The sequence below is a fragment of the Oncorhynchus masou genome, chromosome 23 (genome assembly GCF_036934945.1).
Source record: "Oncorhynchus masou masou isolate Uvic2021 chromosome 23, UVic_Omas_1.1, whole genome shotgun sequence".
In the NCBI taxonomy this organism is placed as follows: Eukaryota; Metazoa; Chordata; class Actinopteri; order Salmoniformes; family Salmonidae; genus Oncorhynchus; species Oncorhynchus masou.
Genome location: NC_088234.1, coordinates 49,160,431 through 49,175,891, shown reverse-complemented (window position 1 = coordinate 49,175,891; position 15,461 = coordinate 49,160,431). Strand labels below are relative to the sequence as shown.

At 43.4% G+C, this 15,461-nt stretch overlaps 1 protein-coding gene across 8 annotated transcripts in view; it reads right to left on the bottom strand.

Moving 5' to 3' along the window:
- rasgrp3 (RAS guanyl releasing protein 3 (calcium and DAG-regulated)) overlaps positions 1–15,461 on the bottom strand; it is a 52,706-nt gene that overhangs the window by 8,414 nt on the left and 28,831 nt on the right. For 5 of the 8 annotated variants that reach the window (XM_064932372.1, XM_064932371.1, XM_064932370.1 and 2 more), the window contains 14 exons: positions 10,370–10,550; positions 10,141–10,243; positions 8,478–8,540; positions 7,471–7,602; positions 7,108–7,255; positions 6,538–6,711; positions 4,528–4,644; positions 3,471–3,746; positions 3,189–3,269; positions 2,931–3,044; positions 2,524–2,639; positions 1,542–1,689; positions 336–372; positions 43–192 (listed from right to left, as the gene is read on the bottom strand). In XM_064932372.1, the coding sequence (XP_064788444.1) occupies positions 43–192; positions 336–372; positions 1,542–1,689; positions 2,524–2,639; positions 2,931–3,044; positions 3,189–3,269; positions 3,471–3,746; positions 4,528–4,644; positions 6,538–6,711; positions 7,108–7,255; positions 7,471–7,602; positions 8,478–8,540; positions 10,141–10,243; positions 10,370–10,439 (1,729 nt within the window). In that variant the 5' untranslated portion in view covers positions 10,440–10,550. The remainder of the gene's footprint in view (positions 1–42; positions 193–335; positions 373–1,541; positions 1,690–2,523; positions 2,640–2,930; positions 3,045–3,188; positions 3,270–3,470; positions 3,747–4,527; positions 4,645–6,537; positions 6,712–7,107; positions 7,256–7,470; positions 7,603–8,477; positions 8,541–10,140; positions 10,244–10,369; positions 10,551–15,461) is intronic. The other 3 variants (XM_064932374.1, XM_064932373.1, XM_064932375.1) reach the window with 2 other exon arrangements.

Here is a 15,461-nt window from a genome sequence, read left to right as displayed (position 1 = left end):
AAACGCTGTTGGTTACAGTATATCACTAAAGTGTTGCTGTACCTTTGCAGGTGGGCATAGTGGGGCTGCTGGGTAGAGAGCTGTGGGTCAAGCCCCCAGGTGAGACACTTCGCAGAGAGGTGGAGCGCGGCAGCTTCCTACAGGCCAGCACCAACAGCTCCCTGCACTGCTTATGGCAGTTCACCCCACAATCTGAAACAGAACATATAACAGTGCTGTCAGACCTTGGCCCTCACAGTGCATGTATAATGAAAAATCCCAAATGTCTTAAATGTGCAGTTCTCCGAATAATAGAAAACAGGCCAATACATATGTGCACAGTCCATAGAACCTACCCTTACACTTGTATCCCTGTTTGATTATTCCCCAGAGCTAAGAGCAACAAGTCCAGAGGGGCAGGAATTGGAGGGAGTGGGAAAAAGACAAAGGAATGTTAGAATTTGTAATGGTGGAAGCATATTCAGTGTAAACCATTGTGTAATAAACAGGATACAATCTCTCACAACACCCTTCCTGTAAACTGTGTGTGTGTGTGTGTGTGTGTTCATTTTTGAATAGGAGGACTTCTCTGTAGAAATTCTCCTTTATTTTCACTGATGCCTAAAACAACACAAAATAGAAAGATAGAGGAAACATAATTTGTGTACATATTTTGACACGCAACAATAACTTTTCTGTCACGTAAGATGTGCATCCTTTCATTGCATCCTTTCATGTGAGTGGTGGCATTACCATATAAAATCACATTATTGTTCTGTCGACATGATTCAGTGTTGTTTTATCAACTTTAATAAACCAATGTATCCTGAAGTCATGTCAACATATTGCATCTCTGTATTTCTAATCCCTCTATGCACTGTGAATCATCTCTGTATTTCTAATCCCTCTATGCACTGTGAATCATCTCTGTATTTCTAATCCCTCTATGCACTGTGAATCATCTCTGTATTTCTAATCCCTCTATGCACTGTGAATCATCTCTGTATTTCTAATCCCTCTATGCACTGTGAATCATCTCTGTATTTCTAATCCCTCTATGCACTGTGAATCATCTCTGTATTTCTAATCCCTCTATGCACTGTGAATCATCTCTGTATTTCTAATCCCTCTATGCACTGTGAATCATCTCTGTATTTCTAATCCCTCTATGCACTGTGAATCATCTCTGTATTTCTAATCCCTCTATGCACTGTGAATCATCTCTGTATTTCTAATCCCTCTATGCACTGTGAATCATCTCTGTATTTCTAATCCCTCTATGCACTGTGAATCATCTCTGTATTTCTAATCCCTCTATGCACTGTGAATCATCTCTGTCTCAGAAGGTCATTAATCAACTTCGTCAAGGAGTAAAGATATAACATCTTTTCTCAGCATTGAATGATTCGGTAGCTGTCTTGCACTAATTTGATGGCAGTATATTGCTGACATAAACAATCAGAAAGCATTATACTTTTCTTCCAACCAAAAGTGTGCTGTCTCTCTGAGCATAAACAGTTAGTTTATATTAGTGTGTATTACAAAGTGCACAGTATACATACGAATCCAGCACAGTGCTCGCAGAAGGTGGGCTTCAGATACGTCATCTCCGTAAAGTTGTGGATAAAGCCAGGGCCCATTTTATACTGGAGCAAGGGGTTGGCCCTCAGGAAGTAAGCCATCATCTCATCCTTACTAATCAGACCATCCCTGTAGAAGAGGAGTGAGAAAGAGAGACATAGACAGAGAGAAAAATAAATACAGATAAGAGAATGATTAGATGGAGAGAATGACAGCTCCTGTTATGCAAACATTACAGTAACTTCCATCCCTTCTTTCTGTTTTATCCAGACAGGAAGAGATCTACAACGGTGCTCTAGATTAGACACCCAGGTGGTTTGTGACAACTCCAGCCCCTGCATATTTCCAGTCTCCCTCCTAAGGAGCACAGCCTCCCAGACCTATTTTCTGAGTCATGGAGCTGCTCAGGCGAGCTGAAATGTGATTTGAAGCGTTCCAGTGAACAGATGAACCGCCCAGGACACGAGGGCAGAGCACTGTGTGTGGCACTGTGTGTCTTTCACGGGCTGCCATAACCTTCACCTCCCCCCTCCTCAAACCATGGCGACAAAGCACCACTCCCAGTCAAGACAGGGCAAGGCTAAAAGCAGATATGACTCTGTTGTGACTTCACAGGGTTTTCCTGCAGATTTACGAGAGGATGTTTGACATTACCAATGACCTCATTTTCACTGTAGCTTTGTTGTGGTGAAACATGGTTGTTGATGGCCAGTTACTGTATCTCGCTGTGAAATGTTTAGAATACCCACAATTGCAGTCTTATTGCATCTTGGATGCTTGTAGCTGCTTTAAAGGCAAATGTGTGGAATGTGCGTGTGTATGTGCGTGCGCATGTGTGAGTGAGAAATAGGGAGAGGGTGTTTGTTGGTGACAGAAAGAGGGAAATCGAAGAGGAGGATGAGGTGGCTTAGTTGCGACACCTCTGAACCCGTCATATTTCAAATGGTAGACAGGGTCACTCACTGGTCCTTGTCCAACACACAGAAGGAGTCCAAGAAAGGAAAGTTGGCAGCAATACTCTCAAAGTCCTCCTGAGAGATGTAGCCATCATGGTCATGGTCGTAGTTCCTGAATACAGACTTCCCAGAAAAAGACATGAACAAAATACTGTAAGTGATTTACAAGCACCAGTCTTTTTTTGAGTCATATTTGAGTAATTGTTGGTTTATATACCTACTCAATATTTGGTATTGTGACAGAAAAAGCCACTGACTGATTCTTGAAATAATGTATGAGATATTTATGGACGGGTTACCCATCCTGTAGATAGTAGTAACATTTTCAAGCGTTCAGACCACAGCCAAGCTATGTCCTCCTGGACTTTATTCAAGAGAAGACACAGATCAGTTACTGTAATGGAAACAACTCACATCCACCACCTTCCTGATGTGCTTGTTCACCACATTGGGGTCAGGTTTGGTTGTCACACCTGACGCCCAGTCCAGAGGGACCATTGGCTTGTTGGGGGTTGTCGGAGAGGTAGGCTGTGGAGATTAAAAAGATAGAGAGTTAATATAGGAACTCTCAGGTATACTGTATTATTATTCTATTTTCATACTTTTTTCCCATGTTTTCTAATAACTACAGCTCCACCAATGCAGCCTATAAACCACAACAAGAAGTCTTACCAAAGACTTTGGGTTACGTGGTTCCCTTAGTAAGGATAGCTCATATATTTCATCTTCGGTGTAGTACAGGTCTAGAGAGAGCTGGAGGAAATTGTTTATGATTAAACATGAAAATAGATTCAGCCTTTCTGCAATAACAAACACATTTATGATCATGTTACTCTTTTGTACGATCCTACAAAACGTTGTTTGATACCCACTGAAAAGACAAATTGAGTGACAGAACGATAAATCAAGTCCATTTCCTGTTGACGGGGAACCCTTTAAGGGCGGGACACTCACGGTGAGCAGGTAGATGAGGTCCATGTTGGGTTCCACCTGGGCTGCGGCACTCTGCAGAGACACCAGCTCGTTGAAGGTGAGGTAGAGCTGGTGCATCTTTACGATGTTCACCTTGTCGTCGTCCACCCAGTCGGAGAAGACCACGTGCACGGCGATCAGGTCCTTCAGGTGGACTCCCAGGATGGGGACCTTGAAGCCTTCGGAGTCTGTGAACGCCTTGCGGTAAGCACAGTAGTTCCCATTGGAGGAGACCAGCTCCGTCATCTCATTCCAGATCTGACGTGGAGGGGTAAGATGTCAGGAAGTGGAGGACAGCATAGTTATTAGGGTAATAACCATTACAGCTGACATAACGTGTCATAACTGGTCATAACACTATCACAACCCATATATTACCCCTGCTATCACAACCCATATATTTACACCTGTTGTGACATATATTGTGTTATTTTAAGGCTGGCTATGACACCTACATAAGAGTGCCAAACCCCACATTTATTCAAATTCATATGATCAATTAAAGAAACATATATAACATAAGTATACTGTTGACACGCAGGCTATGATGTAATGGAATGTTTTGCCTTGTGTTTTGTGGGTTGTGACACTTATATGTAGGTATCATAACCAGCCATAAAATAACGCAATATGTGTCACAACAGGTTTAAATATATGTGTCATGACAGTGTTATGACCATAGTATAACAGGCTATGACAAGTTATGTTGGCTGTTATGACATATAACAGTTATGACGCTGTGTGTCAAGTAAAGTGTTACTGATATTAGATACAGCACCGGAAAGATACAGAGAGAGTGACATGACAGCAAGCGATACAATACAGATGGTATCAAATGCCAGGAAATTAGGACGGTATCAATTCTGTGTGGTGTCCTTTCTGAAACCATCACTACATGGTAGTTGATGAATTGGTCTAAATGTATCCATAGCAGATGCTAAATGAATACGACCATGATCTAAAGTAAACGAAAAGGTAGAATCACATCAGATGATATTAGTGAGGCTGTGACAGAGCAGAGGCAGGCGTGCGTGCTGACCTTGGTGACCTCGGGAGCCAGATGCGAGTGGGTCTCCTTCAGACGGGAGATGGAGCTGTGACTCAGACCTCCCACCACGGCCATCAGCGTATTAAAGTTCTGCAGTTGGAGGAGTTTCTGAAGGACAGCGTGGCATGGAACAAAGTGGAAGAGAGCGAGAGAGAGGAGTTAGAGTGAGATGGAGAGAGGGATAGATAGAGCGAGAGCAAATGAGGAAGAGAAATACAAATTACAATTTAAAAAAACAAACATACCTAAAACAACTTTATTCCAATACAGTATCTAAAGCAGCATTCACCAACATCAATGAATCGCTTTACATCAGGGGAACATTCTGTAACATCTTATTTTAAAAATGTCAGAAGCTTTGCCTGTAAAAAACTAAAAACAAAGAGCCCTCTTGAGTTGAACAGACTCGCTTCTGCATTAACTGAGAAATTGCCTTCATAAATAGATATGAGTATGAGTGCTAGTCATTAGTCTTCTGAATAATTCCTTTATCTAATTCCTTGTAGATGATAATGGAGGGAGAAGCCCCTGGTATCTGATCAGATTAAGAGGCCCAGCAGCATGCATGATGCTTAATGTCACCCCCTGCCCCCCAGCAATTAGACATGGAGAATCGCATGAATCGAGATGAGACAGTGTTATCGCTAGAGGGAAGCCCTGTTCTTACGTCAGATAGCGCAACGATTCCTCCTGCATTGATCCGTCTCGTTTCTCACACAGAGCAAGGGCATGGATCAAAAGTTATTCAATTACAATGTGTCATCATATCATCACTTTTCAAAAATACTGGGTGCGTTCGAGTTGTAAGGTTACTTGTGTAATGAATCTTGTGAAAGCTCTTGTGGATTAATGTTGAGAAACGTTATGATACGCAGCTTATTAAACAGCATTAAGAAATACCATTTCTCACCATAAGCAATAAGACTAGACTTAAATTGCTGATAAAGATACATAAGGAAAGCATAGAGAGGAAGCCTTTCTATAAGAGAAAAGAAAAGCATGTGTGGGCAGCAGTAGCTTTTAATGAACGGAGGGTGTTTGTGATCTAATTGACAATGTTCCAGTTTCATTGATACAGACGATTTAATGCAAGTCAGGCTCAGCTAACTGTCTGATTAATATACGGTACATGCTTCATATTGAACCATGAGTCCCTCTAGCTTCCACTGTTGTTCCTTCTCCTTCGGGATGTTCACATACTTATAATGAGAGATTTTCTGAACATGGAGGTGAGAGAAACCGCCTATTCATTTCAAGCGTTACAATGTTGTACAGTTAATGAGAATTTATGCCTCAAGAAATTGCCCCGACCACCTTTACAGTTGCTTGTGTCAGAGTGGGCGGGTTTTACACTCAGAGAAACTAAATTGTGAGGAGTTATGGAATATAGGATGTAAGTGGAGAGGTGGGGAGAGTGAAGAAGCGTGAACCAGCAACACCCCAGCTGTCAGAGAGAGACAGAGATAGAAAAAGAGAGAGAGAAGAAGAAAAAAACACCCACACACTAATAAACACTGTGGTAATATGAAGGAGCAGACTAACAAATGTTCAGATTGAACCTTTTAGGGCCCTCTAATGGTACTGTCCTGTACGACTCCACAGATAAAAAAGTATTTTTTATTTAAATGATCATTTATTTATTTATCATTTATTTGGTCGTTTCATTTTGAGGAGGCTGTCACATTGTGTCATGACAGGCATCTTGGGCAGTTAAACAGGGAAATGCATGAGCCCAGTTGAGGGACGAGTGTCTCGTCCGAGTGATGCTAACCTGACATAAGACAATGCTGTGCTTATCTATTCATGCAGCATAATGGACAAGTCTTCCATCTACACTCTTTATGTTCCCTGCATCCTTATTCCCAATTCAACCGTTGCCCTAACCCTAAATATGGGGTAAGTAACAATACATGGTACACAGAAATAATTACACAGTAATAAGTGCACTGTAATATAAAGTGTTACCATCAAACCTACAACTAGGAAGTGCTCTCTTCCTACCTGGGCCACATTGATGTATTTGGTGATGACCTCAGCACGGTGTTGGGGTGTCAGCTTACTGAGCACCATGAGTTGAACCCACTGGGACACTCCGTTGAACAGGGCGATGGAGCGCTCCAGTGTTGGGTTATCCACCAGACATCCGTGCATTACATAGCTTTGGTAGTCTGTGAACTGGGTTTGGGGGTTGGAGAAAGGGAGAGTTAGTGTACATGTACTGTCGGCTGAGTAGATAAGATGTCATTGGCATATACTGTGCCCTACATAACTGGTGAATTTACACGTGAACTAACCAGCTAATAAAACTAACTGAAATGTAGAGCAAACGTATCTCAGAACATACTCTGTGGTGGTGCGCAATTAGGCTGGGGACGAGGTTAGTTGACAGCCAAAGCTTTGTTCTTGTACTTAGTAACAGTACTAGAGGGGCTAAAAAGAGTTCTGTGGAAAAAGTACTCTTGGGAAAGAGTTTTGAGGAATGTCACACACAGGGGTTAGATAGGGAAGAAAAGGCCCCAGCAGGTGGATGGGTTCTCAGGCCAAGTGTCTTTTTCCACCGGGGACACTCACTGATATCCTCCTGATGGACTTGTACTCCAGGAACGTGAGGTGTTCCGCCAGCTCCATGGGCTCGAGGTGGTCAAAGAGGAGTGAGGCTTTGCCCTTCTTGGCCTGCTTCTTCCTCTGGGTCAGCTTTCTCATCCAGTCATACGATGGACTAGAAAGAAATACACACAATCTGTTGAAACTTGTGACTGTGTGTGACTGTGTGTGACTGTGTGTGACTGTGTGTGTGTGTGTGTGTGTGTGTGTGTGTGTGTGTGTGTGTGTGTGTGTGTGTGTGTGTGTGTGTGTGTGTGTGTGTGTGTGTGTGTGTGTGTGTGTGTGTGTGTGTGTGTGTGTGTGTCCGCCCATCTTTGGGTAGTCCCTCACATGGTGGAGATGTCAATGAGTTTGAAGTGTTCCTCACAGCCCAGCTGAGCTGCCACGTCTCTGAACTCCTCAGTGAGGCGGATAAGGCCCAGGTCCAGATTAAACTCTGCAGGGAACACCGTAATCCAGTACCTAAGAACACACACACAGCACAGCGGAATGGCTGATTTAACATATACAATATGTTGACTGTTTACATGTTGTAAATGCCTGTTGTAAATGAAGGATTCACAATTATATTATAGTCTCTCTCAGAGGGCAAAGGCAGACTTGAGGGGGACTGACCCTGCACAAGGACTGCTGGGGGCTCCTTGCGCAGTGAGTAGTAGTAGTGTGATGTAGTGAGATGGACAAGTCCAGCAAATAGTCATAAATGTGGCCTAAATCTTTCTCTAGCCAACAAATCATGTTCTCTTAATCTGGAAACAACAAATGAATACAAATAACAAATAGCATTATGCTCCTTTAACAAGTGAATGGCCATTGTGGTATTCCCCCTTCAGATTAAAATGAACTGCAAAATAACATGAACTTTAGGATGGCCATCATTACAGTAGATAACATTACATTCAGATGATTTACTTAGTCCTTGAATTTCATACCAAGGTTGCACACAAAATAGTGGGACATATATGATGAATTGGCAGTCATTGGTGAAGGGGTTTACCCATGAAATGAGAGTTTGAGTATTCTGTTAAAGATTGCCCGAGGACTTTTCTGGGTAAGTAATGGATCACAAGACTCCTGAGTCATTGAACGCTTTCGCCCCAAACAATATCTCCACTTCAGATGGCTGGCAGTGGCCCACGTCACATGAGGACAGCCACTGGCTGTCACTTCCAATGACATCATCTCATCCCTCATTGCACCAGCCAGTCAGTCACAGAGCCCCGAGAGAGGAGCACAACATTTTCAGCCGAGGGGGTGGGTTGCCTAGCAATAAAAAACATCTTCAATACTAATAAAGAGCTCAGAAGCTCCTGGGTATGAAGTAGTGTTTTTTTTACCTCATTAAATAGCAGATCTTCAGTCTCGTTCTTTGGCACTCATCTCCCTGGCAGTCACGGTATGTGGGGTTGTGTCAAGGACAGTTTAGCACTTTTTGAAGACATTTCCCGAAGCCCCATTACAAATGGACACCAGTCCCCATTTCCAACAACCCCCATCCCCTCCCAAAAAACACAACAATAAAAAACATCTTTCACGAGAAGCAGCTGTAGATTTATTAGTTGGACAAAAGGTCTCCACTCATGAAGAATAACTAAAGTGTTCAGAGAGGAATGCCCAGTATCTGGAAATAAAAACAATGGAAGTTCAGGCCATGTGATGAACCTCTCCACCACTGCATGTGTGCATTCTCTAAATAACTGTTACTGGGCCAATGTGTTCCCTCCTCGAACCATTGAAATAGAGATCTTAGAAGTAGCTTTGGAGAGGCCTTGGGCAGGGAGCCATGTATGCTGCGTAGCCTGTCTGCTATCACATTCAAAGGAACACAGCTGTTTCTCTGCCCAGGATCCAGTCACCAGCATGCAGCAGAGCAGACAAACCCCTGCCTTCTCTGTAGTATTTTGGAACTCTCCCAGCATGGAGGGTCACGATGGATGCATATTGGATGTATACATGACTGTGAAAAACACACAATCAGTTGCTCTCCAACTCTCAAGAAGACCGAAGAAATACTCTCATGGGCTAACTCACAAACAATGAGGTGAATCCATGAGAGATACAAATATAAGTACTGTGTATTTTGTTGGGTTAAAGCAAAAGCAAAAAGTGAGAGTAAAGGCAGAATAGTGCCTTTGTATTCTGTCACATGGAAGAGACTATCTGCTCTGGCTCTCGTCATACCGCATGGAAAATGTAGAATTTGCCACAAACTGGTCCCGGGTCACATATTTTTAAGATTAAGATTGGAGGTAGGCTTATCTCTAATCTGATTCTAGATCTGCGCTTAGGGGCAACTTCCATCTGAATCACCACAGCCATTACTCCAACCAACAGCAGGGAAAAGATGGGGGGTTCATCAGTCATCAGTGGAGAGGCCTGACGCCAGGCAGAGTAATATCTCAGGGTCATGATGTATGATGGAAGCAAAGAGTTCAGAGAATAAGGCGTTCCCTGTTTGAGTGGTCGTCTGAAGACCACGCACGCGACAACAAACCACTTAGTGGTATGGAGTCTCCAGGAAAACACCGTCCAGAACCTTGCTAACTGAATCAGATTCAAATGCAGTCATGACGCACTAGATACAAATCATACAGAGAAATAGGACACTATTAGGTATCGATTCGATCCAGGTTGCACTTCCTTTGAAGCGGTTCTTTATCTCGAACATTGCTCTCAAATGCATTTGCACTTAAGGAACATGTCTAATTCTTCCTGATGTTTTGTTCAGACAACCTGCATTAACCCAGAGCTTTGCGATCAATCAATCATAATTGGTTGCTAGAAATGACAGAAGTTGACTGATATACTGTCCCTTAAAATAAACAAGCGTTTGTATACTCAGGAAAAGTCAGTCAGGGTTAGTTGGTGTCGCACCACCCAGAAAATACATTTGGCACAGTCAGAGAACACAGCATTCCATAGCGACACCACCAGAAAGGCTCAAAATGGCATATGACCATTGTTCTTTGTTGTTCTGGTGTGAATCCACATAAAGGATATATCATGAGCAGCTTCCCAGCCAGCTCTTTGGACGTGACATACCAGCGGTGCATCAGCAGCAGGGTGCGAGGGAGCTGGTTGGACTGCAACTCACCATTGTCATCTGTGGAGAGTGATCACACCATAGAAGAGGAACAATTAGAACACCTACACTATCTATATCTCCATGGTTCACATCACACACCACTAAGATAGCTTCCCCACTGTGCTTCTGTGATTGGTCACTCACCAAAAGCCTGGATGCAGGCATCCAGTAGCGTGTTGAGGGGGGCTGCCTTCCCCAGCGTTGATGATCCCATGGTTCCGCGGGGGGACTCCTCACAGATACGGGTTCACGCCCCCGGAGCAGGAGAACACATGGTACACCTCCACACCTGGAGGTCAGGGGTCAAAGCCTGCTTAGGAGCTCTCTATGAGAAGACACAGGGATGCATCTAGATGTCAGCTTACGCTAAGCAAACATTGCTTAGATCTCTTTTTAAGATTCTTGTAAACACATATAAGATATGGTTGTGGATGTTGTTTATTTATAAAGCAAACAATCGGAATTTGTGTTCTAACTGTGTGGACACATACTAAATCCACCAGGCATATTTCCTTTTACAATACATACTACCACTATATGGATGCTATACCAGATTTTTCAATAAACTACAGTGGCTAGTGAAAAGAGGTGATTTCTCCAGCGTCCTGCTCCTCTCCTCCATCCTCTTCACTTCCTCAAAACCCCCTCACCATCTCCCACAGCACGTTTCTGATACCCACATCTGCAGGAGTGGGACCATCTTCTGAGAACTCCCATGGCAGCCATACATTTTTAATGACTTTCCGATGTGCTCAGTGGGTGGTACCACTAACAGCTCATGATTCCATACAAATTGCATAATTTCTGGCCCAGTAAGCCGGACAAGACTATATCTGTCTACAATGGGACTGGGTTTATGTAATCTGGATACAGTGGTTTCTCTCTCTGCCTGATGAATATCAGTGATTGTCAGTTCATACAATATCACCACTGATGCTAACACAAAGTAAGTTAAGTACAGAAAAGGACATTTCAGGATGTTATTCTAGGGTTTTAGATTTCCAGATTAGATTTTACGACACAGCAATAAAGGTTGAAATAGCAGAGCAAGTTGTCTGTAGTGATGACAGAGGTGGCGTCATCGGTAGGTTTGGTCGGTTGTTTAGGAAAGTGTTGCTGATTGGGATTGGTTGAGATTGGCCTAAGCCTCGAAGCAAAACAAATCATCAACCAGTGAATAAGGATTAGAGGTGCTTTGTGGGAGCAGGGGACCAAGTCCCTGTTGATTTGGAACTTGTTAATGGTTTTGTGTGTAATCTGTTGCCGTCACCTTGGTGAGGCGCAAACAAGACGTCATCCCCAAGCCTTGTAATTGATTGTGCGACACTCATGTCAATATCAGAACTAGTGCATTTGGTGGGGGTTAGGGCCAGGAGTAGGATATGTGTGTGTGTCTGTGTGTGTGTCTGGGTGTATGTGCGCATGCTTTTCTGGAAATGAATCAAGCCCTTGTCCCTTGACTGTAAGGAGATTAGTGAACTCTATCTGCAGACGGAGTTGATAATATCTTAGATGTTGAATGTGTTACCATACTGACTAGTATGTATCCCTCAGGTATGATTCATATTTGTTAGTGATAAAATGAATGACGTCCATGGCCTTGACTGAAGGCAACCTTTCTTAAGGCTCTATTCAATCAGATCCGCTTTAGCCGACATCTGCATAGCGGTTGTTTTGGTGGTGTTGGAGGTGGGACTGCGTTCGAGCTTTCAAATCCACAAGTGGCTCCTGGCGTTATACCTAAAGCTGACATTGCCATTGGCTGCACTGAGTCGTATTAAGAGAAATCCCATGCAACCTTGTCTACAAATTCCAACATTGGAATGTAGCCTGGGAGTGGGACGGGTGTGGCTTCGTGACAATGATCAAGAGTAGCTGCTCACTGATTTCGCAGCTCCAACACAGTTACATCTCCAAAACACCAGCTATGCGGGGGTCGATGATCGCCAATTCAAGCTTGATCGATTTGAATCTAGGACTTAATTAAGACTCGGGACAAACATAAATCAAGGCATAGTACCCAAAAATGTATAGAATTTGCATTGCAATCCTATCTCAAGCCTCCTACCTATCACATTTTGAGATGCATTTGAAATATAAACTGATGTACACATACTGTATGTGCATTGATATATTGATGAATACACAAAGAACACCTGCTCTTTCCATGACAGACTGACCAGGTGAATCCAGGTAAAAGCTATGATCCTTTATTGATGTCTCTTGTTAAATCCACTTCAATCAGTGTAGATGTCCGTGTAGATGAAGGGGAGGAGACAGTTTAAAGAAGGATTTTTAAGACAATTGAGTCATTGATTGTGTATGTGTGTCATTCAGAGGGTGAATGGGCAGGACAAAATATTTAGGTGTCTTTGAATGGGGTATGGTAATAGATGCCAGGCGCACCGGTTTGAGTGTGTCAAGAACTGCAACACTGCTGGGTTTTTTAAACAACTAAAAGGACATCCAGCCAACTTGGCACAAATGTGGGAAGCATTGGAGTCAACATAGGCCAGCATCCCTGTGGAACGCTTTCAATATCTTGTAGAGTCCATGTCCTGACGAATTGAAGCTGTTCTGAGGGCAAAAGGGGTTGCAACTGGATGTTAGGAAGGTGTTCCTCATGTTTTACACACTCAGTGTCAGTCAATAGTCTATGCAGAGGGAAGAGCAAATGCATGAGGAAGATTTGATCAACATTCAACGAGGTGGAAATTAAGTGTGTACAGTATCTGTTACGTTATTCCCTTAGCAAATAGTGTATCACTGCACTGAAACAAAACAGCTGAAGCCTGGTGCCAAAATGGACACCATGGCAGGTATGCCCGAGCTTTTTTAGCTCAAGTAATTACAGTTGATTAATAAGCGTTAAAGGCCCTAACAGCAGCAGTCCTCACAGATAAGATCCTTCTGAAGCACCACTGTTTTCCATCATGATTTGCAACGTGATCTCCACTACATGGATGTGTATGTATTGAAGCAACTACGAAAGCCATAAATAGTGGTCTAAAATCCTCAGTTTTTTTGTGCATAGAAGATTTCTACCGCTTATTCTGTTTAATAACTCTCCAATTCCCTGTGCAGCCACACAGTTCACACCTCTACAGCTGGGCACAGAGCCAGTGTCCAGATAAATGGAAAAAGCCATGCAGCCTTGGAGCGTCACACTTCAATAAGTTGAGACGGGCACTGATAAATTAACAACCAAAGGTCTGCAACTCCACTACTGCTCTGACTCCAGATATACCATACATGTTGTGCTCATCTGTGACTCTGAGTTGAAGTTCACATTGGAAGGTTTTCTGAAGTTGACAAAGTATGCGATGAGCTTATTGGTCAAAACGGTTGTAAACACAAAGTTGTACGGTAGTGTCCTGACATAAACTCAAACCTCAGCTTTTAGAAGGACGCGTCAGTCAGCAGAATGACTCTCCTGCTGTACATTCTATTCTGATTACAAAGTGTCGAGACAGACAGAACCAACATCTTCACCTGTCAAATGGAAAATAAATGTTTTTCCAGACACATTACATGATATGCCATTTATCCAAACTGACTCGCAGTCATGCTTGCATACATTTTACGGACTGGTGGTCCTGGGAATCAAACCCACAATCCTGGCATTGCAAGCACCATGCTCTACCAACTGAGTTAGAGGACTACATGACCTCCCACTGGACACAGACGTCAATTCAACATCTATTCCAAGTTGGGTCAATGCACACTATGTATACATACAAGGACACCACTTCAAGTTAGTGGATTCGGCTATTTCAGCCACACCCGTTGCTGACAGGTCTATTCAAATTGAGCACAGAGCCATGCAATCTCCATAGACAAACATTGGCAGTAGAATGGACTTACAGAATACTTTCAATGTGGCACTGTCATAGGGTCACCTTTCCAACAAGTCAGTTAGTCAAATTTCTGTCATGCTAGAGCTGCCCCGGTCAACTGTAAATGCTATTATTGCAAAATGGAAACATCTCAGAGCAACAATGGCTCAGCCGCAAAGTGGTAGGCCACACAAGCTCACAGAACGGGACCGCAGAGTGCTGAAGTGCATACCACGTAAAAATTGTCTGTCCTTGGTTGCAATACTCACTACCGAGTACCAAACTGCCTCTGAAAGCAACGTCAGCATAAGAATTGTTCGTCGGGAGCTTCATGAAATGGATTTCCATGACTGAGCAGCGGGAATCTGGAATCTGGGTTTGGCGGATGCCAGGAGAACGCTACCTGCCCCAATGCATAGGGACAACTGTAAAGTTTGGTGGAGGAGGAATAATGGTCTGGGGCTGTTTTTCATGGTTCAGGCCATATAGTTCCAGTGAAGGGAAATCTTAATGCTACAGCATACAATGACATTCTATATACGAATATGTGCTTCCAACTTTGTGGCAACAGTTATTATATTAGCACTTTATATTAGCAATTATATCAGCACAGCTGAAAACGGTTGTTCTGATTAAAGATGCAATAAAACTGGCCTTCTTTAGACTAGTTGAGTATCTGGAGCATCAGCATTTGTGGGTTCGATTACAGGCTCAAAATGTCCAGAAACAATGTACTTTCTGTCAGGACCCGGTTACGAACCTGGGTCTCCGGAGTGAGAAACAGTCACTTAACCAACTGAGCCATGAATAGTCAGCAGAACCCAGAAGATGAGGCAGACAGCAGTACTTAAGACGGTGTATTTAATAAAGTAAAAAGGAGAAGTCCTTCAATACAAAATGGCAAATCCAAAAGGTGGTAGGTATAGCACAAAAAAGCCTCAAGAGATACTCAAAAAACAGAATTCCACAAGAGCGTCCACCGGAATCGACAAGAATACACAGAACACTAGGGCTGGGTGCTAACATACAAACACAGAGCACAGAACTGAGGGAAACTAAGGGTTTAAATACAATCAGGGGAAACGAGACACAGGTGCAAATAATAATGGGAATCAAGGGAAAAAACATAAGGTCAAAAAGCACAATGGGGGCATCTAGTGACCAAAACCCGGAACAACCCTGGCCAAATCCTGACAGAATCCCCCCTAGGAACGGCTCCTGACGTTCCTACCAGCTCTCTCAGGGTGGAGGGCCCTGAACTGACGAATGAGGTCAGGGTCCAGGATGTCTTTGGCAGGAACCCAGGAGCGCTCCTCGGGGCCGTAGCCTTCCCAGTCCACCAGATACTGCCAGGACCGCTGCACCCGGCGGGAATCCAGTATCCGATGGACGGTATAAGC